Source organism: Cucurbita pepo, chromosome LG13, assembly GCF_002806865.2.
Source record: "Cucurbita pepo subsp. pepo cultivar mu-cu-16 chromosome LG13, ASM280686v2, whole genome shotgun sequence".
Lineage (NCBI taxonomy): Eukaryota > Viridiplantae > Streptophyta > Magnoliopsida > Cucurbitales > Cucurbitaceae > Cucurbita > Cucurbita pepo.
In genome coordinates, this window is record NC_036650.1 from 948,373 (window position 1) to 974,507 (window position 26,135).

A 26,135-nucleotide genomic window follows, 5' to 3' on the forward strand; every position below is an offset into this window, starting at 1 on the left:
AGTATATAGAATTGTTTATGAAATATATTAATTTATTAGGATTTTTTTATAAAAATTTAATAAATATTATATAAAAATTTTAAAACTTTAAAATAAATATATTTTAAAAAATGAATAATAAACAAGAAAAAATTAGGTGGAAACTCAGATCTCTACATATTTCTTGTATTTCTTGTATTTCTTGTATGACTCCCAGTTCCTATGGAAATAGGGGGCGGGAATGAAGATGGGGAAGGTTTACTCGTCGACATCTCCCTTCAAAATAATTTTTAAGAGTAGTTATAAAATAAATAATAAAAAATAATTATGAAATAAAATAAATATATCGACAAAAATGTATTTTTTAAATTTAATCATAAATGATAAATTAATATCATCGAGTAATTAATTAACCGTTAACAATGAACAAAAAAAATAATTAATTTTAGATTAAGTATTAAGTTAATTATGCTTAATTTCCCCCATGAATTTAATTAATTTGCAAAAGCCAAAAAAAACTTTGACGAAGGAAACCCGGGAAACAAACGGGTCAATTACAATTCCCCTGCTCCAAAGCTTGCTTGGCAGTCATCTCCAGAACCTGCTGAAGCTTCGTTCATACCGCCGGAGGAAAGGGGGTTTTGCTCCGGCGAGCGGCTGAAAATGGGTGCAACGACGCCATATGAGATGAAATTGGATAGAATTTCCTCGTACATTGATAGCTTAACTTTGTACGTCAACCGTGTCGACCAAATCGATCCAGTCCAACTCTGCAATATCTGCTTTTCCCTTGCCAGGTTTTGATTTAGTTCAAATCATTTAAGTTTTCCAAGTTTGTTTCCTTTTCTTGTTGTGGAAATTTGTTTTGGGTGCTTTTCTTGAAATTTTGTTAGTTGAGAGGATTTTGAGACTGGTACTGCGAATACCTACTGTCTAGCTAGTTGGTAGAAAATGGAGTGTCGAGTAGTTTGTTTGGAATACAGAATTTGGGTGTGGTTGGAAGTATTGTTTTTCACCTGTGTTCAGGTTTTCTTTAATTTGAAAATTTCCTGCATTTTCTAGCCTGATGGAGATGGGATGTGCGAATAAATTTTGTTGGATTTGTTGGATGATGAAAGTCTCACATCGACTAATTTAGGGAATGATCATGAGTTTATAATCAAGGGATACTCTCTCTATTGGTATGAGGCCTTTTGGGGAAGCCCAAAGCAAAGCCATGAGAGCTTATGCTCAAAGTGGACAATATCATATCATTGTGGAGAGTCGTGTTTGTCTAATATGGTATTAGAGCCATGCCCTAAACTTAGTCGTACCAATAGATTGGTAAATCCTCAAATATCGAACAAAGGACTTCAAAAGAAAAGGAGTCAAGCCTCCTCTAAGGCAGTAAAAAATGACTAAGATTCTAAAGGAGTCGAGCCTCGATTAAGAGGAGGCGCACTTTGTTCGAGGGGAGGTGTTGGATGATGAAAGTCCCACATCAGCTAATTTAGGGAATGATCATGGGTTTATAATCAAGGGATACTCTCTCTATTGGAATGAGGTCTTTTGAGGAAGCCCAAAGCAAAGTCATGAGAGCTTATGATCAAAGTGGACAATATCATACCATTGTGGAGAGTCGTGTTCGTCTAATAAGATTCATTTGACGTTTTTACTTCACTGTAACAGTGTCAACAAATAATTAAAGAATCGCAAAAATGAAGAAGATGATTCTGAAAACACTTTTTTTCGTAAGAATAGATGCCTACAAATTTCGGTAGTACGGAGTAAAAACATTTAAATAAGTGGTTTCAGTTAAACTTTGCATACTTCCTGTATTTTTGTTTTGAAAACTCAGTAGTTGCAAACAAGAGAAGCCAAAATAACATAATAAGGGAGCCCATAAAACTGATGTTTAAAGTGTGTATAAATGGGAGCTCCTCTATATGCAAAGGGATTTAAGGCTTTCACTTTTAAGGTCACTAAAGGGGTAGCAAAGAATATTTGGAATTGGCGAAAGGAAGGTTCTTTTGATGAATTCATCTATGTTGATTCAGAAAGTTCTAATATTAGTGTAAATAGTGGAAGATCTAAGCATTTAAACTGTGGGGAAATTTTTTAGGTGGAAACAAGGAAAAAGAGAAAGAAGAGGCTCCGATCAACAATGGAGAGTTAGATTTATTATTTCAATAAGGAACTGATGATGGAAATCTAATGATAATTCCTGTCAGTGAGATGTTTGATGTTGGTTCGCAAAACACAATGATTTGATGGCTAGCCTCAAAGCTAATTTGTGCTTGGAGATGACTTTTGTAAGCCTCTTAGATAACACCCTTGCCACAACCTTGTATAAACACGAAGTGAGGCTAATATTGTCTCCCATATTTCTGGCATCACTTTTCTTGGGAATGATGGAAATATGGATTTTGTTTAAGCTTGTGTTTATGATGGCGTTCTCGAAAAAGCCTGGGAACACTCTTTATGTCATCCTTGAGAATGTTCCAATATTTTTTTTTTTTGAAGAATTTGGTGATATAGCCATCCGGTCCGATAGAACTTTTGGTGCCCAAATCCTTGACAAGAAGGGGTGGGTTTTAATGAAGATGAAAACTCACTTTATAATATTCTTATAGACTATTTGAAAAAAGTATGTGTTTTTTTTTTTCAAATCATGGAACGAAGCCGCTTTGTTTAGTTCATTTTTTTTTCTAAAACTTGAGGACAAGTTTTTTTTNGTATTGAGAATCAGGTTAATTAAGGTAATTACTTGCTTAATACTATTTTTACTATCCTTTTTCATTTTTTCATTTTAGTTTTCCCTCTAATTCTCTATAAATAAAGGGACTCCCTCATGTATTTTACAACTTGATTGATAATAAAGATTTGAAGAGTTTAATTCTTGGAGAATTATCTCCTAGGCTACTTACGCTACACCAAATTCTCTTTCGTGGTTGTGTTTCTCAGCCATGCTTGATAGACTGGGACCTCCCGTAGAATTTATGTTTGTAAGGAGTGGTGCACGAGGATAGACACTGTAAATGAGAGAGAGAGAGAGAGGGCGTTTGTATGGGAGAAGAGTTCTTTTTTTTTTTTTTTTTTTTTTTTTTTTTTTTTTTTTTTTTTTTTNTGTAACTGTATAGAGGGACCAGTGGATATTGTTCAGTTATGCTAGTATATGATAGGACTGAGAGTGTAGTTGTCGGTGGGAATTGCCATGTGTTGTGTATTATGCTAGAACGTAGACCTCTTGAATTTCTGCCTGCTTATTGGTGCTTTCTTCTTTAATATAATAGCACACTATTAGAACTTTGCTCTCAATTGTTCTATGAGCTTCGTACTTTTATTGGACTCATATCCCCAAGTCAAATACCTCATCGAGGGTATGTGGGTTATGGTGAAGGTGACAACTTAAAATGAATTTCTCTGTTATTCTTCAACAACGTGGTCTCTTGTGATGTCACTTCACGTGTTTTAACTGTAGAAGTTTGTGTTAAATATTTAATTTCCTGCACTGCAAGGTTACTACTGTAAACCCTTTTATATCGTTAATTGTGCACTTCTGTTTGTCTCAAATGTTATTTATAATTATTAGTTCTTACTAGTGTGAACGGAATTGGCNTTTTTATTTATGTGCTTTACTTTTTGCTCATAACCATCAATTTATCATCTTCCTTGACTTCATTTTGCTTATCGTTGATAATACAGAAGTATTGACTTTGCAATTGCCAACGACTTTGTTCCATCTAAAGCTCAAGGTTTACCCAGTCTCTTGAAACAGGTAACATCTTTTATTCTAAATGTACATGAATTTTTTATGGTTTAATTTGTCCTCCAAGACACTTGTTTTCAAGGGCAAATACTTGCTTTCCCATTTCTGTTAAAAGAAGCACTTCACTTTTTATTTTCTATAAATTGTTGGTCTATTTGAGAAGCAATTTTAGATGGTGTCATTATACGACTCTTCCCTCTTGCCAATTGGAGGCTTTTTGGGTATAATTTACATAATTTGAGTAATTTATTGTCCCTAGAATGCCCAATTTCTGTCAAATTACCTGCTAATTTTTCATTTCTCGTTTTTGTACAATCACTGCAAAATGTACCTTCCTAAATAGTTGACTGAATCATGTTCAAATTATTTGGCATTCTTATTTTGGTTCTAAGCTATGCCTTGAGATCTTGGCAGGACATTCAATAGGTTGGGATTGCACTGCCTATTAGTTAGCTGAGACTTAAGTGTATGTGGGGTAATGATGTTGGGCAAAAGGTTGGATTTGGATTTGGATGATGGGTTGTTATCCTATCTATATATTACACAGATTGGGTTTGTAGTCTCATGTTAAATGATTTTGTATCAGTTATTTATTCAGAATGTTGTATCTGATTGCTATATCTTTTCTATTATGAGTTTTTTTGAGCATTAGTTTACATAGAATATTATTTTGTCCAGATATGTCAGAAGAAACATTCTCATCACTTAAAAGCAGCAATCATGGTGGTCATGATAGCCGCCAAGGTATGTTTTTCTCATCTTTTGCATACGCTGCCGTATTTTTATATTTTAGAACCGGTGACCAAGTTTTTTAGTGTTCACAATTGTTTATGATGCAACGTTTTCTTTTTATAACTGTAGTATGATTAATGTTTTTGTTCTTGAATCAAAATTTGTTTGAGATGAGTAGTAATCTGTTAAAAATAAGTAACAACTTCAACAGCACCTCCAAAGGGATGGAAGCTTGACAATATTTAGGTGAGTAGTCTCACAATTGCACTTTCTTCGTAACAGACTAGCGATTGTGTTGCACTTGTTCTAATTCACCGAACAAGCCAGCCGTGTTAAAATCGGATATCGCTAACAATCTGATGTATGGTCGAGCCTTGGCCACATTTTGAGAAAAAAGGTTTTAGAAAACGTGGGCGAGGAAAGTCAATTGTATTGAAAACATGTAGGCAAGAGAGTTTACAATACTTGACTACTTGGTCTCCCTTATAGTACATTTTGAGGCGATCCAGGTTTGGCAAGGCTAGACATCATTTTGCCGAACAGTTATACAACAGAAATGAACTAAGAAAGTAATACATGTGAAGTTTACCCATGGAGTTTAGTAGTTGTAGTGTAGAAAGTAAAAATTTTCCACTCAGACATCCCTTGAATCATGCGTTCAAGTTCAAATTGGAGAAAAGGAACTTCGTTCTTTTTACATCAGCTAGCAATGTCCCCATAACAACATGTAAAGAGGAAATAACAACATTTGGAGTTGTGTTTTTTTTCGGGCTGTTTGGTGTGGCTTCTTCGAGGCTTTCGACTATTGTTTTGTTTGTTCCATGGTTCAGAGAGTTAATTGAGTTATTCTTTCATCCGATGTTTTGTGAGAATGGGTTACTTTTGTTGCAGGATGGGGTGGTGTTATTTTGTGGGGCCTGTGAGGCGAGAGAAACAATAGAATCTTTAGTGAAAAGGAGAGTCCAATAATGATGTTTGGTTTTTTTTCTTTTAGATTTTTTGTTTCTCTTTTGCCTTGATGTCTGTGCTTTTCTTGGAATTACTGGTTAGATCTTATTTCACTTGATTGGAGCCCCTTCTTGTAGATGGCTTCCTTTTTGTTGGTTTTTCCCCATTTTTTTATTAGCTTGTGCATTCTTGAAAGTCAGGTATTTCATTAGAACAAAAAAAAAAAAAAAAAAAAAAAAAAAAAAAANATTCTCTACACTCAAATTCTTCCATCTTCAAGAATTTAGCATGGTTTCGGTTCTTATGTTTAATTACATAATGACTGATGTTACATCAACACTGGACAAGGGTTCAACCACTCGATTCCAAACTGCTGCAATCAGTCCTGGAAACCAAATGAAAACCATCAACTCAGAGGACAACTATATACTATGGCAATTGCAAGTGCAGATTACTCGGCAAGGACATGGACTAGAGAAACATATCAAAGAAGATCGAGGAACCTCCTGAATATCTTCAAGATTTGGATTCGGATACTTCAACTCTAAATCCATAATTATCTTGGCAACGATAAGATCAATTAATTTTTTCATGGCTCTTTGGATTTGTGATGGAAAATGTGTTGAAAGAAATGTTAGAGGGCACCACTGCCTGTGAGATTTGTCTGGTAGCCATTTTGGCTCTTTGGATCTTCCACTCTTTGTACCCTTGATCAAAGCGAACTTTCTACTTACATAATCTCCTTCATGTTCCTAAAGTTAACCAAGAGTCTCCTACATGTGCCTAAAGTTACCAAAAATCTTCTTCACGTGCCTAAATGAACATCAGAATGGTAAGTGCTTGGTTAATCTTTAATAGATATATGACCTGAGAAAATGTTTATGTTGTGCACGTGTTTTGAAAATAAATGAATGTTCATTGACAAATGAACCGAAGTTTATAAATCGTCACCTTCTGGTAAGAGTTCATTCTATCATATAAGGTAATCATGCAATACAATTTTGGACAGGCCAACTATCTTATTGGACTTGGTTGTCATTTATTAACGATATGATTGAAGATTAAAAAGATAAAATACTGGAAAAGCCTTGTGCTTATAAAATAGTATACTTTTCCATGTTTGGGATCATACTGTCTCTGTGATGTACGCATTGGGGCCGAACTTGTAATTGTCTAAATTTAGCAAGTCCGTAGGCTTTTTATTACCTTCCTATTTACACAGTTGGTGCTTCTCCTTTTTGTACACGCTTTTGAAATCAATAAATAACCTACGTTAACTTAACTATCCACCTTTCTTGGTATTAAATATGTTAAGTTCAATTGAAATGATCTTCATAAATATATTATTGGGAAATATTTTTAACACTGCAGAAACACAAAAGATACAGTTTTTTTTTTTTTTTTTTCTCTCTCCTGGCTTGAACCTTTTTTTCCCACGAGAAAATTTCCTGTCTTTTTGTTTGTCAACACTGTGATTTAAGTCACTCGGACTTCATTTTTTGTTGAGTAGAAATCATTTTGGAATGCTATCTGATAACAAATATCTCAGCTTTCTTCTATATTTTGCATGGTAGAATGCTTGCAAGGTGAAATGGTTTTCAGAAAAGGAGGCAGAGGAACTCTACAGTCTAGCTAATGAGGTTCTTTTTATTTTGTCTAAAAACTTTTCGCCTGGGTAAAAGTTTGTGCACATTTCTGGATTTTTAATGTTTTTATTTTCTGAGAAATTATTATGTCATGCAGATTGGTAGCGATTTCTTTGTAGATACGAATACTGGACCAAGCAATGCCCTTGCCACGATTACTACAGTTATGGAAAGGTATGAGTTTCATTTTTGCTTTATCTGCATTCTGTCTGAATCACATTACAAAAAAAAAAAAAAAAAAAAAAAAAAAAAAAAAAAAAAAAAAAAAAANCAATCCTTTCCTAACGGGATCTAACTATGGAAAATGAATAACAAAAGAACACTGTTCTTTGAAATACCTAACGTGAACAATTTTCTTTGAAGTTTTCATTGGAGTAACCTCTACCCAATTCCTCGAAACTGTTATTAAATGGCCTATAATTCCTTTCCAACCATATCTTCTATGGAAAAGATGTTACAACATTAACCAAACCCATAGCTGCTTTAAGTCTTCCTTTGAACATATTTCTACAAAGCAATTGCTCCACATTTGCTTTTAATGAACTATGGAAAGCCCATGAGATCCCAAAACCTTATAACGAAGCCAAAATTTTCTGCTCACTGAACATGAAATGGAAAGATAATTGAAATCTTCACTCTCCTTTAGATACTAGGTGCATTGAAAAGGATTCATCATCCAAGTCGAACATCAATTCTATCCACTGTAGTAAGACTCTCAAGATATGCTGCCTCCACTGAAGATTTAACCTCTTTTGGACAAGTTTCTTTTTAAATTGTAGAGTACAATTCCTTTTCCAAAACGTTTCCACTGTCAATACGTCATTTATCTTCTTCAAGTGCTTTCAAATGCCAAGGGTAGATTTAGTTTGGTTACCTTGGAGCCTTCAAAAGGAAAAGGATGATGATGTTTATCCTACTTAGGCCTGTGAACATAGACTCCATTCAGGGGAAGGCATCATGTGCCCAAGTGATAGCTGATAAAGAGCAAATGAAGGCTTTGCAGCCTAAGTGGAAGATTGAGAAGGAGGACAGTTCAGAGTTTGATTTTGCTTTCCTCGGTGGTTACTATTGAGAAGCATAACAGTGAAGTGACATGGATTTACAGTAGGGGATTTCCTGGCTACGAACGTGGGGTTGGGATAATTTTCAAGCATTTCTATGGTAATTTAGCATCAGTAGAAAGGAGGCAGAGGCGCTGGTTCAAGTGGTTAGGCTGGCAGCTTCGATGAATCTTTTGCTCCATGGTTGGGATGTTAAGTTTTTGGCAGAGGGATGCAAACTTGCTTTTGATGGGGTGGGTTACGGTACTTGATGTCCCTCTCTTTCTCAGAACCAAAAATTTTGTTTAGTCAATTGCCAGCTTGTGTGGGGGTGTTTCAGTACATGATAATATTTTGGGGAGGTCTCATGGATAAAGGACGTCTGTTTCAAAGAAAATGGATACACAAACGGGTTCATACTCTTGGGCTGTTACCTTCAGCATGAGGAAATCTTTTTCTGGTCAGTAGGTAAACTTCTACAGACTTGTCAGTAGGTAATTATTGTTCACTTGGATGGCTTCCCACTGCCTTTGCCCCTTTCCCATAGCGTTTAGTTTCAATTGGGTCTTGTTTTTTCTTTTCTCCAATATATATATGCTACAAACTCGTTCATGATCTTTTGCATAATATTTCTCATTTTTAGTAATATTCTTCCAGACTTAAAATCAATTCTCAAGAAATATTTCTCTGATACCAATATATTAGGAATCTAAACTTGGGGGTTCTGATTTATTATATTGTCAAAAGAAAATACAAGGTGTTACTAAACATTAGAGAGCCTTAGTTCTCTCCAAAATGACTGTTCCAAAGCAGGCCTCCCCCACTTTTCTTTACTCACATTATTTATTGCCATCAATTACCAACAGACTTACCATTTAACTACTAATGTACCTCAGCTAGTAATAATCCCAGCTGGTTCTTTGGAATGCTGAATTTGATCTGGTTATTTTGAAATGATTTCTTGTTTACTTTTTACTTGCATGTGCACCCAGATTTTTTCCTCGCTTGAAGCTGGGTCAGATTGTTATATCTGCGGAAGTTAAGGTGCTTACTGTCTCTCTGCTGAACTCTTTCCTCTAAAAAAGATATTTTTAACTTTTTAATTTATTTCTTGGATATCCCATGACATTTATGTTTTCCCCGTGCTAGCCTGGATATGGAGTATTTGCTTTTGATTTCAATATTTCGAAGACAATCCAATATGCACCACAGGAGAAAATAGTAAGTTTCTGTATTTCAGAGGCTAGTGGAACTGGGAAAGTTTGTAAACCGTGAGGATTTTCTATATTGCGTATTTAGTAGCTTTAATGTTCTTTCATCTGACTCTTGGACTACATAAAGAGGAACCTTATTTGTGTAAATAGTGAAATGGGATATACCTTTGAGTCGAATAATATATAATGTTGTTGCAGGGAATATTTTTCTTTTGGATCCCTGAAAGTTTCCTTATAGCTTTGATTCCTTAGTTCGATGGTGAAAATTGGCTTTGTGCTTACAAGTAGCAGTAATTTGCTAAAGATGGTATATCACCTCTTTGTGTAGTTTCACTATTCGCTAAGCCATGTGATGAGCCGCCTAATTAAAATCAATGGAGGAAGGAACATTAGCTAGGTCCATTGGTAACCGGGCAAGTTTAGTGTATACTATTTTAAAGGGACACTTGATGAATACGAGTGAGGAGTTTTATTAAGATGACCCAAAAGTTCTCTTTAACACAAAACAGCCGCCTATTTGTAACTATGGGTGGCTGGAGAATACAAAAGTAAGTCTAAACTGCCCAAACAATGGAATTATCCTGCTGTAAAGCTACCGAGGGGTTAAAACAAGATTACCTCTAGATTACAATCAAAATTCTATCATAAATGTTGCAAGTGTAAATTATCTTATTCTTTGTTCTTATTAATTTTGAGAAAGGTACTTGTTCCTTTGATACTACAAGAAGGCTACCTAAATTTCTAGATACTAGATAATCATAGAGATAAATAAATCCCTAGATAGTAGATAACATTACCGTAGTCAATTACTTTCCTTATTTAATGGTGTTATACAATTATTTCTTAAGGCTAGGAATTACACAAATATTCCTTATATGAAGGTCATTCCTTCAACACTCCCCCTCAAGTCGAGGAATAGATATCATCCATTCCCAGCTTGGATACTAACTCATAAAATATTGAGTTGTGAAGTTTTTTTGTTTGTATATTTGCTAATTAAAGGTATTGAAGGCACATAACTAATGTATACCATCACTAATTTTTCCATGATAAGATGTTGATCAATTTCAACGTACCTTGTCCATCATGCTGGATAGGATTATGTGCAATATTGATAACTAATTTGTTGTCCAGTACAACTTTGTCAAGCCCTTCTCCTTTAATCCGTAAGTCATCAAGAATTATTTTCGACCATAAGAGTTCACATAACTCTTGTGCCATAGCTCAAAATTTTGATTAGGTAGATGATCTAGCCACCACATTTTGTTTGTTTACTCCTCCATGTTACCAAATTACCTCTAAGAAAAGTGCAATACCTCGTAGTAGATTTTGTCTGCTATTGATCTAACATAGTCAACATGGGTGTAAGCTACAATGCAAGAAAATTATTGCGTTTGAACAAATATCTTTTCTTAAAGTTCCTTTCAGGTAATGTAGCACTCTATATGTTGCCAAAAAGTGAGGCTCTCGCAGATCACATGAATTGACTAATTACACTCATTGAGTATGCTATATGTCTGGTCGAGTGTGTGTTAGATATATAAGCCTCCCCACTAGCCTTTGGTACATTTCTCTGTTCACTAGGTTCTTCTTTTGACTCTCCCAATTTCTGATGTGGATCCATTGGTGTTGGTGTGGATTTACATCCGTTTTTTCTTGTTTCCATCAATAAATCCATCATATATTTTTGTTACATGAAAATGCCTTGAGTTGAGTATGCTACTTCAACGTCCAGAAAGTACTTTAGCCTTTCTAGTTCTTTGGTCAAATGGATGTGACCATGTATTACCCTTTAGTAGGATGTAAATAGAAATGCTTAGGGGCCAATATTGCTTGTTTATAGTACGTGAGAGACATCTCCATCAAACTTCAAATGTTTCTAAGCTTATTCATTATAAATGTCATTAAACCTATATTCTTTATCTCAAATTTTGTAATTGCAAATTGATCTCCTGTTGCAGCGACTGTTTGTTGCTCAAAAAGATAATACTGAGACTTCTGCATGCATAATCAGTCCTCCACAGGTTAAGTACGTCTAATACGTAACCCATCCCTTTAAGATGTAAGTAACTTCATTTATATCTATGCTACATTAGTTCTTACTATTCTTTTCAATTTTTTTTTTTTATATGTAGCTTCCTTGTCAATGGGAGGGGAGTCAATGGAAGGACAAATATATACATGGTTAGTTAAGATGCACTCGAAAAACGTTTTGTACAAGACTCTTCTATTAATTGAATCTTCTTACCAGCATCATTTCTTTTTAATAAGGATACCGGACCACAGCTTCCAACAAATGTAACTCATATGCTTAAACTAGGATCAAATCTTCTCCAAGTGATTGGTAGCTTCAACGGTAAGTTGAGGTCTAATTCCAATTCTAAGCATCCTGTATTTACTATTTTAGAGTATACCTCTAAAAGGCCTTTAATCTTTGTTAGGCCATTACGTTATAGCAGTTGCTGTTATGGGTTCAGCACCATCGCCCGACTCATCTGTGCTGCAAGATCATGAACAGCCAGCTGTTTCTACTGTGGATTCAGGTATAGCAATAATTGGGAAGGGCAGGTGGAAACTTCTTTTAGTTCTTTGTTTTATACTCTAATTGTTTATTAATTCATTATTCAGTTAGGATGGTCTTGCTTAAATGTATTCACATTTCTATATACCATGGTTTTGAATGTTAGTAACTTGGTGCTTTGCTTAATATAATTTTATTGTGGGTTTCAGATTCTGACATTATCGAGGGCCCATCACGAATATCCCTTAATTGCCCCATAAGGTTATCTAGACTCTTTCTCTTACAATTTTGATGCTTCTAGCAGCTGCAGTGCTTTATTTTATTTGTATGCTATTTGAGTATGAATTCCTTATCATATGATGTGTGGGATAGTACAGGCTTTAACTGTTTCGTATTTCTCACTGATCTGAAACAGTTAAACTTTATGATTTTCATCGTTGAGGAAGCGTCGGATTTAAATGTTGTAGATATGTTACATCTTATGTAGCTTGTAGAGTGATGGGGGTAAGGTACCAGTAGGATAAATGGGAAAGGGGTAGCTGAAATAGATGTGTAAGATTGTGAGGCCCCCAAGGTTGATCCACCGTAGACCCGTAAGGCTTGCGATACTACTACCTGATGCTGAAATGGAAAAACCTTTGGAGATTGGCTAAATGTTCAAACACACAAAACCAGTGCTACGAGATAATAAAATCATAAAAAATTAAGAGTAAATAAATAACTGCGACTACTCTGTTTGAGGTCTACCAAAATGTAAAAAGAAACAAAAAATATGATTTATAATTTAATGATATTGAACTGGTAGCATGTTGAAGAAAATGGTAGATGGGTTAGTGGGTAATATATACCTGTACCGGTTAAATCAAATTTCAAATATATATACATGTACATCAAGAACCATAGAATCTGAGTTATAAAACTAGAATAAAAAGGAACCATTAAAATCTTTAAAAAATCAAACACCTTGCTTACATGTAGGAATGATCGTGTAATATAACTAACGTATGACTTAAAAAGTTTTATTTAGATCTAATTTGAACCTTACTATTTGTAGATCAATAATTCAAAATGAAACTTAAATATATTTTATGATCTATATTTACAATGATGTACAATATTTGATTTTAATAAATGACATGATTTGATTTGATTTACAGTTAATTATTTTGTTTACTGCTTACATGTTTTTTCCTCTCCCCATCAACCAATTCCACCCCCACCCCTCTCAAGGAAAATATTAATTTTACATTGGTTGTATGCTCAGAACTTTTTATCATATCTGCTGTTTGACAAAGTACTAGTTTACTTGCTACTTGAAGTTTACGATAATTTTCAGTTTTTATGTAACTCACTTATTGACATGGTGATTGTTTCATCCTGTCCTCCATAAAACAGCTATACGCGAATCAAGGTTCCTGTGAAAGGTCGTTCTTGCAAACATCTTCAGGTGAGAGTTCCCTGCCATGGCATCTGAAATGTGTTGTTGTACCTTGAATCATAGCATGATCTTTGCAACTCTTTTCCAGATACTTAGTTTCTCTATCAAGAAAATGGGGCAGCAATTTTCTGCCAGTTCTTAACTTAATTAAGCAACTGTATACATGCGTACCTATTCAGTTATTTTTTTTAGACTGTCTTGTAGTTCATAGGAATTTACTGTATGTTATATGATATCTTAGAAGTTCTTTTTATCTTACAAATTCACTTTGCAATTTGCCCCCCTTCACATTTTTTATTTATTTATTTATTTTTTATATCTTCTTCNTTTCTACAACTTTATTGACATAAATTCAAGAAGACCATCCTGGCGATGTCCGCATTGTAATCAGTACATTTGCTTTTTGGATATTTGTATTGATCGAAATATGTTGAAGGCAAGTTTAGTGATCGACCTTTTCTGAATTTCTTGGGCATTTGCAAATTTTTATTGCTTTCTTCCATTCAATAAATCCGTTGTATTTCCGTTAGGTCATTAGAGAAGTGGCTGAAAACGTTACTGAAGTAATTATCTCAGCAGATGGATCATGGAAGGCCATCCTTGAAAATGATTGTGGGGATGGTCGGCCATTGGATGATTCTCTTAACCAACAGAATGAAAGGGCAGAACAAGAGTCTACTGCCCCTCCTGATGTGTTAGATCTTACTGAAGTTGATGATGATATGAACATCTGCAATTTGGAGACTGAAGACAGGAAACCTTGTCTTGGTAATAAAAACCAACCGGTTTCTTCAAGCTTAAATATATTATCTGGAATGAACAGGAATAGCTTGAATCAAAATTTTTCTGCTGCCTTGGACGATGACTTTTGGTCTGGAATGGTTACTGATAGGCTTTTGACCTCAAGTATCAGGTCAGATGCTCCAATGGGTAGTAGCACAGCTGCACCTAGTTTTGCTGGTCTTACGCAATCAGCTGGCTTGACTGATGCTGTATCACCTGTTCTTAATCATGATGTTGGGGTTCCAGGCCAGGTCAACTTTCCATTTCCTGCATTCTATGATCAAAATAATGTGCAGGTTCAAGTTTCGAATTCAAACGAAAGTAATCAGTACGGTAGGATGACATCAATAGCAAGACCTGTAAGCAGGACGCTTGCAGGTCAAGTCCTTCCTGCTCAGTCCCAAACATCAGGCCAGCAGTATAGTTCAAGAACTTCAACCATTTCCTCTGCTCCTCAAGTCGGACAGAGCATTCCGATTAGCAGAGATGGTTTAAATATGATATCTCGTGATTCAGAAAGGAGACAGCCATTTCCGAGACATCATGGAGATTTACATCATGCAACAAACCTAGCTCCATTTCTCCGTCCACCAATCGTGCAGGTGCTATTTTATTTTGTTTCCATGGTTTTCTTGACTTTTGGTAGTGTTAACTTTTATAACCTTTGATTTATCTACTTTAACTCCCAGAATCGGGAACCTCAAGATTGTTCCTTCACCCCTGGCCAGTCTGTTCGAGCATCAACTGCTCAGAGGCCATCTGCGGGGATATTAACGGATTTCCAGAATCCTCACCTTCAGCAAGCTCTCAATTTGAGGATATCCCATCTCCGGAATCAGAATCCGAGCAGTGTTCGGCCATCTTTGCCATTCTCGAGACCTACGAGTCAAGTAGGAGGTGGATATGGTGGATCTGCTTATACAGCAGTGACTCCTCATAATCAACATGCTAGAATGATGGTTGCTTCCCAGCGAGCTGAAATGATGAGACAATCTTCAGCCATGTCATTACAAAACCAAACTTCCAGATCTCCCCATCCTCTCCAAACTACTCCTGATGGGCTTAGGAGACCAACTGGGGAGCTGAGAAACGTAGGAGGAATGACTCAATCTGTTACCATGGCTTCCGATTTACTGGATCCATCAGTAGAGCAGAACCGACAGCCCATAGGTCGAATGCGTGGCAGTCTTTCCGGTCGAGCCTATTCTGATGCTTATGGCGTAATTATCCAGCCAACTCAACCTGTACAGTCTGCTCGACCTCCATCAAACCTGACTACTACTCAATCCAGTGCTCCATCCACGCACACCCAAAGGTCCAATGGATTCGACACAGTCGTTCCAAGAACATAATATTAGATGTCGAGGAATTTCTTGCTCTGGATTACAGGTGCTCTTCCGTTTCCCAAACCTCCTCTTTAGATATTTTCTGACTGGAGTGTTCATATTCAATATCCCATCCCCAATTTTGTCCACTGCAAAGGTTTCCTTGTAACTAGCTGCTACCGTTGTCTTATAACATCTGTTCTTTGTAGCTTGTTCTAAATGGGCTTATCTTCCTCCACCCAATCATTGTAAACAGCTTTAGGCTCTGAACCCATGATAGAAATTAATGGTTTCTGAACAAGGAAATTGGGTCCTGGAGATGCTTTGCTTGAATAGTTGCCCAATGAAAATGTAAACTCCAACTAGAAGGCTTAGTTGAAATTTATAATCCCAGTCACTTGGAAAGCTACTTGAAATCTATATGTTTTTCTTTGCCCTTATAAACCTTTAAATTGTTACTTTCCAGACCCATATTCCTTTTGCTTGCTAGTCTCAATAGATATTCGTTTGCATTACCATTTGCTTCTTTTTTCTACTTGCAGGCGTTACATTTTTGAAGGATGGAAGCCATGTGTCTATTAGATATCGTTGTTTTCTGCCTTTTCTTGTTTGTTTACCTGCATTTTTGACAGATTTAAAGAATAGAAAGAGCTTGTCCTTGATTATTCATTATTATATTTTCGGTTTAGAGTTGAACGGTGAGATCTCACATCAGGGTTGGGGAGGAGGATGAAACAATATTTACAAGGGTGTGGAAACTTCTCCCTGACAAACACGATTTAAAAACCTTGAGGGAAAGTCTGAAAGAGTGTCCAAAGAGGGCAATAGTTTCTAGCGTTAGGCTTGAGCTGTTACAAATGGTATCAGAACCAGACACCGGGCGATGTACCAGCGAGGGGACTGAACTCCAAAGGAGGGTGGACACGAGGCGTTGTGCCAACAAAGATGTTGAGCCCATAAGGGGGTAGATTGGGGGGTCCTACATCAATGGGAGAAGGTAACAAGTGCCAGCGAGGACATTGGGATCCGAAGGGAGGGGGGGGGGGGGNTGGGGAGGAAAACGAAGCATTTTTTATAAGAATATAAAAATCTCTCTCTACCACGCGTTTTAAAAATCTTGAGGGAAAACACAATATATCTTAACTAGTTGAGCTGTAACTTCAACTAAAAAGGTAGCCGTTTGAATCTTCATCTTTACGATATCGACCTAACAAGTATACAATACCAAGTTGACAATCTTTTATTTTATTGTTAAGGTTGTGTGTGATAATCATTTGATTTTTTATATTTTATTTTTAAAAATTATGCATATAGATGCTACTTTCTACACTATTTTCAAAATTCATGTTAAGTGTGAAACTAAAAAGATAAATTATTTTTAAAAGCTTATAATTCAAATATAAAACTATTTTAAAATAGGGAGGAAATAAGCCTAATTTTCAATATTAAATATTTCTATTTGAAATTTTTAAAAGTTTAGAAGTATTTTTCCGTCCAATTATAAAATTTATGAATATTTTTATTAATTTATCACAATTTTAATTCTATCATTAATTGAGGTCTACCGTAATAAACTTGTTAATGAATGAAGTATATTATTGATTGAGGTATTTCAATAATAGGTATCTATCATTAATTGCTTGCATGCTCGTTCCCTATTCTATCTATGATTATTTGCATGCTCGATTGTTATTAAATCTATCACTAATATCATATCAAAATTATTAAGGATGGCACATTGATATTTAAATTTTATTTCTATAATAAAAAGCTATCACAAATGAAAATAGTAATTGTTCGTGGATATTAGACAAAAAAATTGTTCATTAACGATAGACGTAAAAATGGTCAATAATTGATAGAGTAGAAATACTCTATCTATGATAAATATAAAAATGGTCTCTTAATGATAAATGTCGGTATAGTTTATTTTATCATATAAATGAGATATTAGTTATAAGATTGGTAAATTTTAAAAAATTTATGTAATTGTAAATTATGTATTTGTGTGACATATTTTGCAAATATGGCTAATAATGTCACCGCTCGTTACAACTATCCTTGAAACTAAGCTTAAATTAGAGATATTCATAAGGTTATACGGGATGGAGAGCTTTTCCCGTCTTTGTTTCTATCCTCGCCACCTATTTCAGTTCTCATTTGCAAGGATTAAGTTCCCGATAGGAAATTTCTCCCCGTTTTTTATATGCATTTTTTAAAATATTCATTTCAAAAAATATTTTTAATAGGTAATCTTCATTTTTATTAAAAAAAATAATAATAAGTCTAATAATATTTTATAAATAAAAATAGAATATAATATTTTATTAACAAAATTTCTAAAAATTTCAAATATTTATATATAATTAAAACCGAAAAACTAAAATTATGTCCATAAGGGCAAATTGGTAATTTGGCTAGTAATAATTATTAATAAATCATTCCAACAATTATTAAGGCCTTGAAAAAAGAATAAACAGCAAAATTAAAAAGCACATATAATTATTGAAAATAAAATAAAATAAAATATAATATAATTTTGGAGAAATATTTAAAATTAAAATTACTTGGGGGGGTGGGTATAAAATTATGATTCACCGAAGGTCCACTGGTTGTTAATCCAATGGCGCTGTGATTCCTAATGAATCGCTTCTACAAAAACCACTTCTCTGCTTCCTCCTCCTCCTCTTCCTCCTCGTTCTTGTAACACAAATCTCCCTCTCTAGATTTCGAACAATCAAAATATATTCAGCGGCGTTTTGATGGGGTCTATGCTCGGTGACCTGCCGTCATATGACCCTCACAACTTCAGCCAACTCCGACCCTCCGATCCTTCAACTCCTTCTGTAAGTTTTCAGTAATGGCGGAATCATCGCGCCCTTTGTTTTCGTTCTTGTAATTGATTTCTGTAATCGTTCATGGGTTTCTTTTGTTTTCTTGATCCTGTGTGTTTTCCTCTATTTGTGATGATTGTTGTTTCGTTAAGGTAGGATGTGAATTTGTGATGAAATTTAACCTCCGCTTGATCTTCTTTGCTCTATTGTTATTTGGATTCTCCCAATTATTGTTCGCATTATTGATCTGTTTTCTGGTTGAGCGTCGTGATGTGGGAAATTTTGTTTTCGTTTTAGGACTTGGAAATTCTTAAATTCTTGGAATTCTTACATGTATGTTTTGATTACATTACAATTGAGTTCCGATATTGGTGTGTTTGATTCAGAAACCTGAAGAAGGAAGAATCTAATGAAGTTCATTAGTTTTCTATTAAACGGCAAGGGGTTGTAACATTCTATCGATTGTCCATTTCTTACACATAGATGGCTCCCCCTTTTCCCCCGAAACCAAAGAATCAAAATGGTGTTCTTGTTTCGATTGTTACTTCTTTTTTTCACTCTGTCATGGCATTTTAATCTTGTAAAGTCAGTCCTGTGAAAGAAATGATTCGGTTCCTTTGAAAGAAATGATACCAAGGGAACAAATTCTGCAAGGAACAATAACTAAGTTACTGACCTTTCAGAGAAATGATTCTGTTTACTTCTCATATGTAGGTCATCTTTAATTTCTAATGATTCTGATGCCCAAAAGTGCTTTTAGCCTTTGAGCTTGGAGCAGCCTGCAACCATTTTAAGTTCCCTCTTTGTTTGAGTATGCTTAGGTTCATTGTTTTACAACGAAAAATCCAAAATTGCAGCGACACGGATTCTTCTATACTGCAAATGAACATTCTGTGTTCCTTGTTTCTCTGATTTTCTTGAGTGGTATACAGTTCACTTTCACAGGTTTAAGCTTAAGACTCCCAATGAAATAGTTTGCATAATGTTTGAAGTCGTTCAATCAATGCTTCTTAGAAGCCACTTGTGAGATCCTATATTGGTTGGGGAGGAGAATTAAGCATTCTTTATAAGGGTGTGGAAACCTCTCTCTGGAAGATGCATTTTGAAAACCTTGAGAGAAAACCCGAAAGATAAAGTCCAAAGAGGACAATATCTGCTAGCGGTGGGCTTGGGCTGATACACCACCTTTGTGTTTTGCCTTTTGTCTTTCTACCTTCAATGGAAACATTAAGATAATGCCTTAATGCAGAAGGATTGACAAATCTAGAACCGTTAATGAGAAGTTTTTGATTGAAGAGATTCTGAAAACATCTCATCTAAGCTACCAAACGGTGTGCCCTTCTCCGAAGGGACATCATTTTGGACATAAGACACATTGAAGCAAGATATAACCAATTTTTCCTTGTAATTGTATGTACAAACTTGTGCTTGCTTTGGATATATCACCCATTTTTTGAATTCATTACAAATGAGGACACTTCACGGGTCGTCGTCACCTGTTAATTTTCCATAGATTGGGTGACTGTGTAAACGGAAGAGCTGTCTGGTTCAAACTAAATGCTTTCATTGAAGCTTAAACTGCAGTAGAATGCAACATATTTTTACAAGTGGAGTTTCCAGCTGCAAGAAGTAGAACAAGAAGATGAATTCATTTATTTTCTAACGTAACGAACGAGTCGATGTTCGAACTTCTCTGATAAGTCGGTCTTAATTTTATGTAGAAGATGATTCCTGCAACCTATCATCCTACCCACAGTAGGACCCTTCCGCCACCAGATCAGGGTAAGCAAGAACATTTGTTTCTTCATTACTCTTCCAAGGCCATGATTTTACCAACCATACTGATAACTTTGAATCTTGATCAGCAAACTGCTATCATATTCACAAAAGATCTTGGTTGTTGATACCATGTCATTGATTTTTACTGCAGTTATAGATACTGATGCCAAAAATATACTCATACGCCACATTTATCAGCTTACAGAAGAGAAGGTTAGTACGCTTTGATATGAAAAACAATGTATATATGGGGTGAGGTTGTGAGAGCACTCACACATTCCTTGTGGACTTTTCCCTAATCTTTGTAATGGCAGTCAAGAACAAAGAGACCTGCAGCTGAACATCCGGTGCCGGAGCATGGAAGCAAGCAACCAAGAGCATCATCTACTACCAACGCTTCAAATTGAGGTTAGGCGGACATTTTCTTCCAACAATGTAGAATCTGTTGTACGTTGTGAAAGATGTGTCCTGTATAATGCAAGCGAATTGCCTGCTCACTGAAGAACAAACAGGTCGGCCCCGACATTTAAATGCTGTATATAGATTTTACTCCTACTAAGATTGTCCTAAACTCAGCCACAGCATATTGTTCTCAATATCATAAACTTGGTTCAAGTATTGTAACTATTTTGTCTCTAAATTTTTGAGTTTGATCAATATTCGTTATTGAGTTTTCTAATTTGTTTCGTTTCTGTTCTTGGAACTTCAAAACATTTAGTTTAATTGTTGACTTTATAAAAAATAGTTGACTTGAATCGTGGGCTTACCATTTAGTAGATCATGCCTTTGTGTAACAACCCAAGACCACCGCTAGTAGATATTGTCCGCTTTGACCCGTTAAGTATTGCTGTTAGCCTCATGGTTTTAAACCTTGAGGGGAAGTCCGGAAGGAAAAGTCCAAAGAAGACAATATTTGCTAGCGGTGGGTTTGGGTTGTTACACCCTATTACCATAGTTTTTGGTATTTCAGCCTTCCATTTCCTATTTCTATGTGATTGAAGAAACGAACGGGTTTCTCCCTCCCTCTTCGACTTGACTAGAAGTAACAAGTCTCAATAAGCCATAGCAATTAGGCAATTCGTTAAAAGAGATATCTGATCGTGTCTTTCAATATTGACTTCTTTCCTTTTCTCTTGTTTTTAATGAATCAAGATAGTCAAAATCTTCAAATGTCTGGACTATTGTATAATTTAAGATCATTTATATAGGCGAGTCATCTTCAAATGTCTGGACTATTGTATTAATTTAAGATCATTTATATAGGCGAGTCATGCAATATTTTAACGTCGTATCCACCAAAATCGTCTTGAAACGTGTCCCTCCTTGTTCTTCTTCGTCGTATAGATGGCCTTTTGAGACAATACTTTCAATCTTAGCTAGTTTAATCCAAAACGCTCGTCAAAGTCTATACTTCTTATCATTCAAAAGTCGATCGAGAAACGATTCAACCAAAAGGTATGTCACAACTTGAATTGGGACGATATTCAGTCTCAAAAACGTTTATTGATCCATTCAAGATATGACACAAGAATTAGGATTCTCCTCTACACTATACACACGGTAATAAGGAGCATAGGAGGGATAACCATTGTTTTTGCACCATTTAAGGATCTCTTCATTCAGTTCATCTGGGGTCTTCGGCGGTGCTGCCGGTGCTGCCGGTGCTGTTGGCTTCTCTTCCTTCGCCGGACCGACGGTTAAGATATCGGCGTTGGGCCAATGCTTTCTGAGCTTCGCAACCACACCAACTGGGTCTACATCCCCAATTACTGTCAGCTTATTGTCCTTCATATCCATGGCGATCGATTCAACCCCTGCAAGTCGAAACAGAGTAATCTCCAGAATCAGTTCATCTCTCAAAGAAGAAGAAGAAAGAAGAAGAAACAAATGCAATCGTAATCGATTACCTTGAAGGGAGGAGACTGATTTCAAGGCCTTTTGCTTCCCTCTGTCATCGTGTAAGTCCAATTTCAGCACCACTTTCTGCACACACAAAATTGCTCTGTTAGTTTCAATGAAAACAGAGGAATCAGTAAAACAGAGCACAAACGAAACTCACAATCATTCTGAGTTGGGTCTGAGAATTTCCACTGTTGAAGAAGAAGAAGAAGAAGAAGAAGAAGAAGAAGAATGGGTTGAAAAGGTTGGAGGGTGTGGATTAAATAAGAAGAGCAATCCAATGTGAACGTTTTGAATTTGATAGGAAACAGAGAAGGAAAGGAGTATTGAGCTTCCTTGGGGGCCACGGTTCATGAACTTATCCTAGTCCACGCCCACAAACTCATCTCTCCACTCTTCCCACTTGGGCCTTTCCTTTCATTTTCGCTATCTCTCCGTTTTCAAACCCGACATTTTAACATAGACCATGAAGTCATTGCTCAACTCTTCTCTTTTATTTTCGTTCTCTCTCAATTTTCAAACCCGACATTTTAACTGTTGAGATTCAAGTTTAGTATTGGTCAAGTGTAGTCTACGCCCACAAAGTCATCGCTCGAGCGTTGCCACTTATGGCCTTTCCTTTTATTTTCGATATCTCTCAACTTTCAAACTCGACATTTAAACTGTAGAGATTCGAGTTTAGGAACAACATAGACCAAAATGATACTAAATTCAAGAATTGGATATCTAATAATATTAAAATGAGTATAATCCAATAATAACTAATACTTTGGTCTATTTTTGTACTTTTCAAAAAGATATGAATCATGTTTGATCGTTTTTATTATTTAAAGAAAGGTTTAAAAAATGTCACGTTTCTAATTTTAAAAGTTTATTGTTGACTACTTTTTAACACGTTTAAATAAAATAATATCAACAAGTTTATTCCATAAACAAAGTTATCAAAACAATCATTTATTTATTTTTAAAAAAATGAACCTAATAATATAATGTTCTTGTTTGTTTCATAGATGACGTAAACTCAAAATCCATTAATTAAATTAATTAAATAATATAATAAAAATATAAAAAAATTAGAAATCAGTGACTCTAAATTCTTACTATTGTGTCTATTTAATTATTATACTTAAAAAAAAATTAAAATTTTAATTTGGTCCATTAGATTTATGTCTCATATTATTCGAGGGTCAAAGTTGGTCACAATCACAGGAAGTTGTTCACGGTCATAAATTTTCAAAAATAGCATTAAAAAATTTGAAGGTAATCTATAGGCGGTCGATAAAACACGTCATACATTGACGGTATAGATTTTTTTAAACATTTTTTTATAAATGTGCTTTGTCCGTTGAGACCTTTTCAAAAACAAAAATGTAAGAGACTGATGACTTTGACCAAACAGACGACTTTGAAACGGCAAGTCTTCTACAACTTCATTATCATCACATTAATGGAGGAATTTCACAGAAAATTCAAGACTTCTCTGCTTACTTTTCTTCCATCCTATCACTAACTCATTTTCAATCTCTTATCTAAATATTTCAAAATTATTCCTGGGATGAGTAGATCGATTGTAAGCAATTTTTTAGGCATGACTAAAGTCTAGATGGTTCGTGGGTGTTACTGATTAGGTCCAATAACACCCATGAAATTGTTCGGTATTATGCATCGATTGTAAGCGATTTTCTAGACATAACTGAAATTGAGCTCAGTTGCAAGTGATTTAGAAACTATCCAGTATTTCAAAGTTCAAAAAAATAACTTTATGAGAACAATTTTTTAAATATCTTTATACCAAGAAAAATATAGATTAAAGTAGTTTGATGAACAAATTTTTTTAGAAAATAAATACGATCCATATAGATTAAAGTAGTTTGATTAACAAATTTTTTTAGAAAATAAATACGATCACTTGGATAGTTAATATAAATTCACTACCTTTATGAAAAATAATTGACGATGCAGAATAGTTTCTATATGTTGGCATGGCTTAGTCAGTTATTCTCGCAATTCAGATAAGATTCGGACCGGGGTTGGGTTAGGTCTCTGAAAGCATAGCTCTTGCCTCCCTCCTTGGAGCTCGTCCATTCCTTGGGTGATCCCTTGCTCTCACGTCTGAGTATTTGCTTGTCGTTTAGGCTGGTGAGTGAGATTTCTGCTCATTGCGATACTAAAAAATTTCATCTCAACTACTACCGTGCTACTACCGTGGGAGAATTAATGGGAGAATTAAGATGTTATTAAGCATAATTGTTTCTTAATATTAAATATGGTATTTTTAGTAACTATAAGATAAATTTATGATTACAAATTCATACAATATAAATTGCTTTTGCTTTGAAGTATAAATTTAATCAGTGTGAACATAAAAGTTTAATCATTAGACATGTTCACATTCATAATGAATTATAGATCATTACCAACCAAACTCTCACAAAGATATACAATAAATTTATGATGAAATTAAAAAATAAATTTTATGATAAATACTAAAATGTCATCAGTATATGAATTTTTTTTATATAAAAAGAAATAATCTCATTTTTCATATCATTCCAACATTATTGACTCAAATCTGTCGCTCTCTCAAAATTGTGTGCAAAACCAATATTCTGAATTTTATTCAATTATAATTTATATCAGCCAAACAACCAAAATACATATGGAGAAGATAACAACCAAACTTAAAAGGTTAATAGAATTTGTGTTCATATGAAGTTTGAGGCAAAATTAAAATTAGAAAGGAACTAGGAATAACAAAACATGCTCATACTCGTGCATCTTTAATTCTGCTCAACAACTTTGCTTATTTTGCATGTGCATCGACTCCGAAGTACCTACAAAATAACAAATTCAATTAATTTCAATACTAACATAATAATTTTAAATCATAAATGATTAAACTTATCAAGAACTAACTCTACACAACTTCTATTCCAAACAACTGATTTTATGGAACAAATTAAAGGTGGAATAGCCAAATTCGACCCACTAGAACTGTTTCAAACTGCTGGTGTCACTGCTGCCAACAAGCTTATGAAAATGATTCTTTTTTTTTTTTTTTTTTTTTTTTTTTTTTTTTTTTTTTTTTTTTTTNTTGAAAAGGAAATTCATACGCACGCTAAATCCTGAGGCTGATATTCTTTAGTCTTATGATATGATAAGAGAAATTGTGTGTTCAAAATCGATCTAAGGAAAGAGAATAAGCAAATACCTAAGAAAAATGAAATGTCAAACATTTCAGTCTAAATCAAACCGAAGCTCCAGCCTGTTGCAGGGATGCTCGGGCAATATCCAGTGCTTCCTCGACTGAAGACGCACTTTGAAGTTTAGCTTTATCAACAGAAGGTTGGAATCTTGCAAGTTTAGGAAGGAGTTCAAATTCCTACAATAACCATATCATTTCAACGTTAGTTTACTAATAATAATAAGAAAAACGTTCTGGTAAAGAGAAAAAAACAGTTGAATTTATTCTTTAAACTACGTTATTTCTGTCTATTTAGTTCTGAACCGTAAATTTTTTATTTACACCTTAGTAAAGTTCATGTGGTGGTTAATACAGTTACTTGAATATTGACATGACGCATTATTAAATTAAGCAATGATGATTTGACTCAAGGTGACACAAAAAAGTAGATTGACTAGATAAAATAAGAGAAAGTTGAGCCAAAAAAGAATTAAGTAGATAAAATGCAATTGAATCTTGTGGCCTATTAACCATTTGTTTTATTGACCTATTCCCTTGTACCATACTGTCGCTTAAACATAATTTAAAGTTCAATGAAACATTCCACGTTGAAATCTAAAGCTATTGAAATTTTATTCAGGCTTAGGAACCAAACTGACATGACCATCAAAGTTTGAAACTCCATTTATAATTTTTTTTTAAAAGTTGCATGGTTTCATATGTGCGTGAAAAAGAAATTCTCCAAGAATGATTGGACCAAACTAAAAATGATAAAAATAACCCTGATTTACCTCCGGGCTTCCGCTTTCAAGAAGAACCCCTTTTAATTTACCTGTGTGCCAGATAGAGAAACCTTGTCATCGACATGATGTTAAAGTTATAGAAGGATAAAAGGTATAGAAAGAATGAGTGCGATATATACCAGAATCAATCCAAAAAGTAGCAATCTTAGGATCAAAGTTCCCAATTTCGACTGTCTCGCCAACTGTGAAGCGAGGGATTAGAGTCAGAAGACATAATGATTAGGTAAAGATAAAAATCCGTACTGGGGGGGGGGGGGGGGGG

General features: G+C 34.9%; 4 protein-coding genes across 5 annotated transcripts in view; 2 read left to right on the forward strand and 2 right to left on the reverse strand.

Moving 5' to 3' along the window:
* Window positions 1-503: 503 nt before the first annotated feature.
* LOC111808928 (E4 SUMO-protein ligase PIAL2-like) lies at window positions 504-15,794 on the forward strand. Of its 2 annotated transcripts, XM_023695177.1 has the most exons (16): window positions 504-776; window positions 3,664-3,736; window positions 4,406-4,471; window positions 6,982-7,047; window positions 7,151-7,227; window positions 9,086-9,137; window positions 9,243-9,314; window positions 11,269-11,336; window positions 11,443-11,491; window positions 11,579-11,663; window positions 11,749-11,850; window positions 12,038-12,089; window positions 13,224-13,275; window positions 13,586-13,702; window positions 13,797-14,651; window positions 14,739-15,794. In XM_023695177.1, the coding sequence occupies exons 1-16, from the start codon at window positions 643-645 to the stop codon at window positions 15,399-15,401; spliced, it is 2,583 nt and encodes an 860-aa protein (XP_023550945.1). In that variant the 5' UTR covers window positions 504-642; the 3' UTR covers window positions 15,402-15,794. The 2 variants fall into 2 exon arrangements, with proteins under 2 accessions (XP_023550945.1, XP_023550944.1); XM_023695176.1 differs by lacking the exon at window positions 13,586-13,702.
* A 2,172-nt stretch (window positions 15,795-17,966) lies between these two features.
* Window positions 17,967-20,666, forward strand: LOC111808116 (DET1- and DDB1-associated protein 1-like). The gene is made up of 4 exons (XM_023693928.1): window positions 17,967-18,220; window positions 19,930-19,990; window positions 20,139-20,200; window positions 20,302-20,666. Exons 1-4 carry the CDS (start codon window positions 18,137-18,139, stop codon window positions 20,392-20,394), a joined length of 300 nt encoding a protein of 99 aa, XP_023549696.1. The 5' UTR covers window positions 17,967-18,136; the 3' UTR covers window positions 20,395-20,666.
* A 719-nt stretch (window positions 20,667-21,385) lies between these two features.
* On the reverse strand, window positions 21,386-22,102 carry LOC111809156 (heavy metal-associated isoprenylated plant protein 39-like; the record flags this gene model as incomplete). Its single annotated transcript, XM_023695529.1, is given in 3 exon segments — window positions 21,386-21,801; window positions 21,895-21,970; window positions 22,047-22,102. Coding segments are annotated over 3 exon segments (384 nt in total). The 3' UTR covers window positions 21,386-21,499.
* Window positions 22,103-24,475: 2,373 nt separating this feature from the next.
* The window catches only part of LOC111809047 (monodehydroascorbate reductase, chloroplastic/mitochondrial), a 6,667-nt gene continuing 5,007 nt past the window's right edge, over window positions 24,476-26,135 (reverse strand). Inside the window, exons 15-18 of the mRNA XM_023695372.1 lie at window positions 25,993-26,055; window positions 25,862-25,902; window positions 25,098-25,268; window positions 24,476-24,720 (exon numbers count right to left, since the gene is read on the reverse strand). Of these exons, the coding sequence (XP_023551140.1) occupies window positions 25,134-25,268; window positions 25,862-25,902; window positions 25,993-26,055 (239 nt within the window). The 3' untranslated portion in view covers window positions 24,476-24,720; window positions 25,098-25,133. The remainder of the gene's footprint in view (window positions 24,721-25,097; window positions 25,269-25,861; window positions 25,903-25,992; window positions 26,056-26,135) is intronic.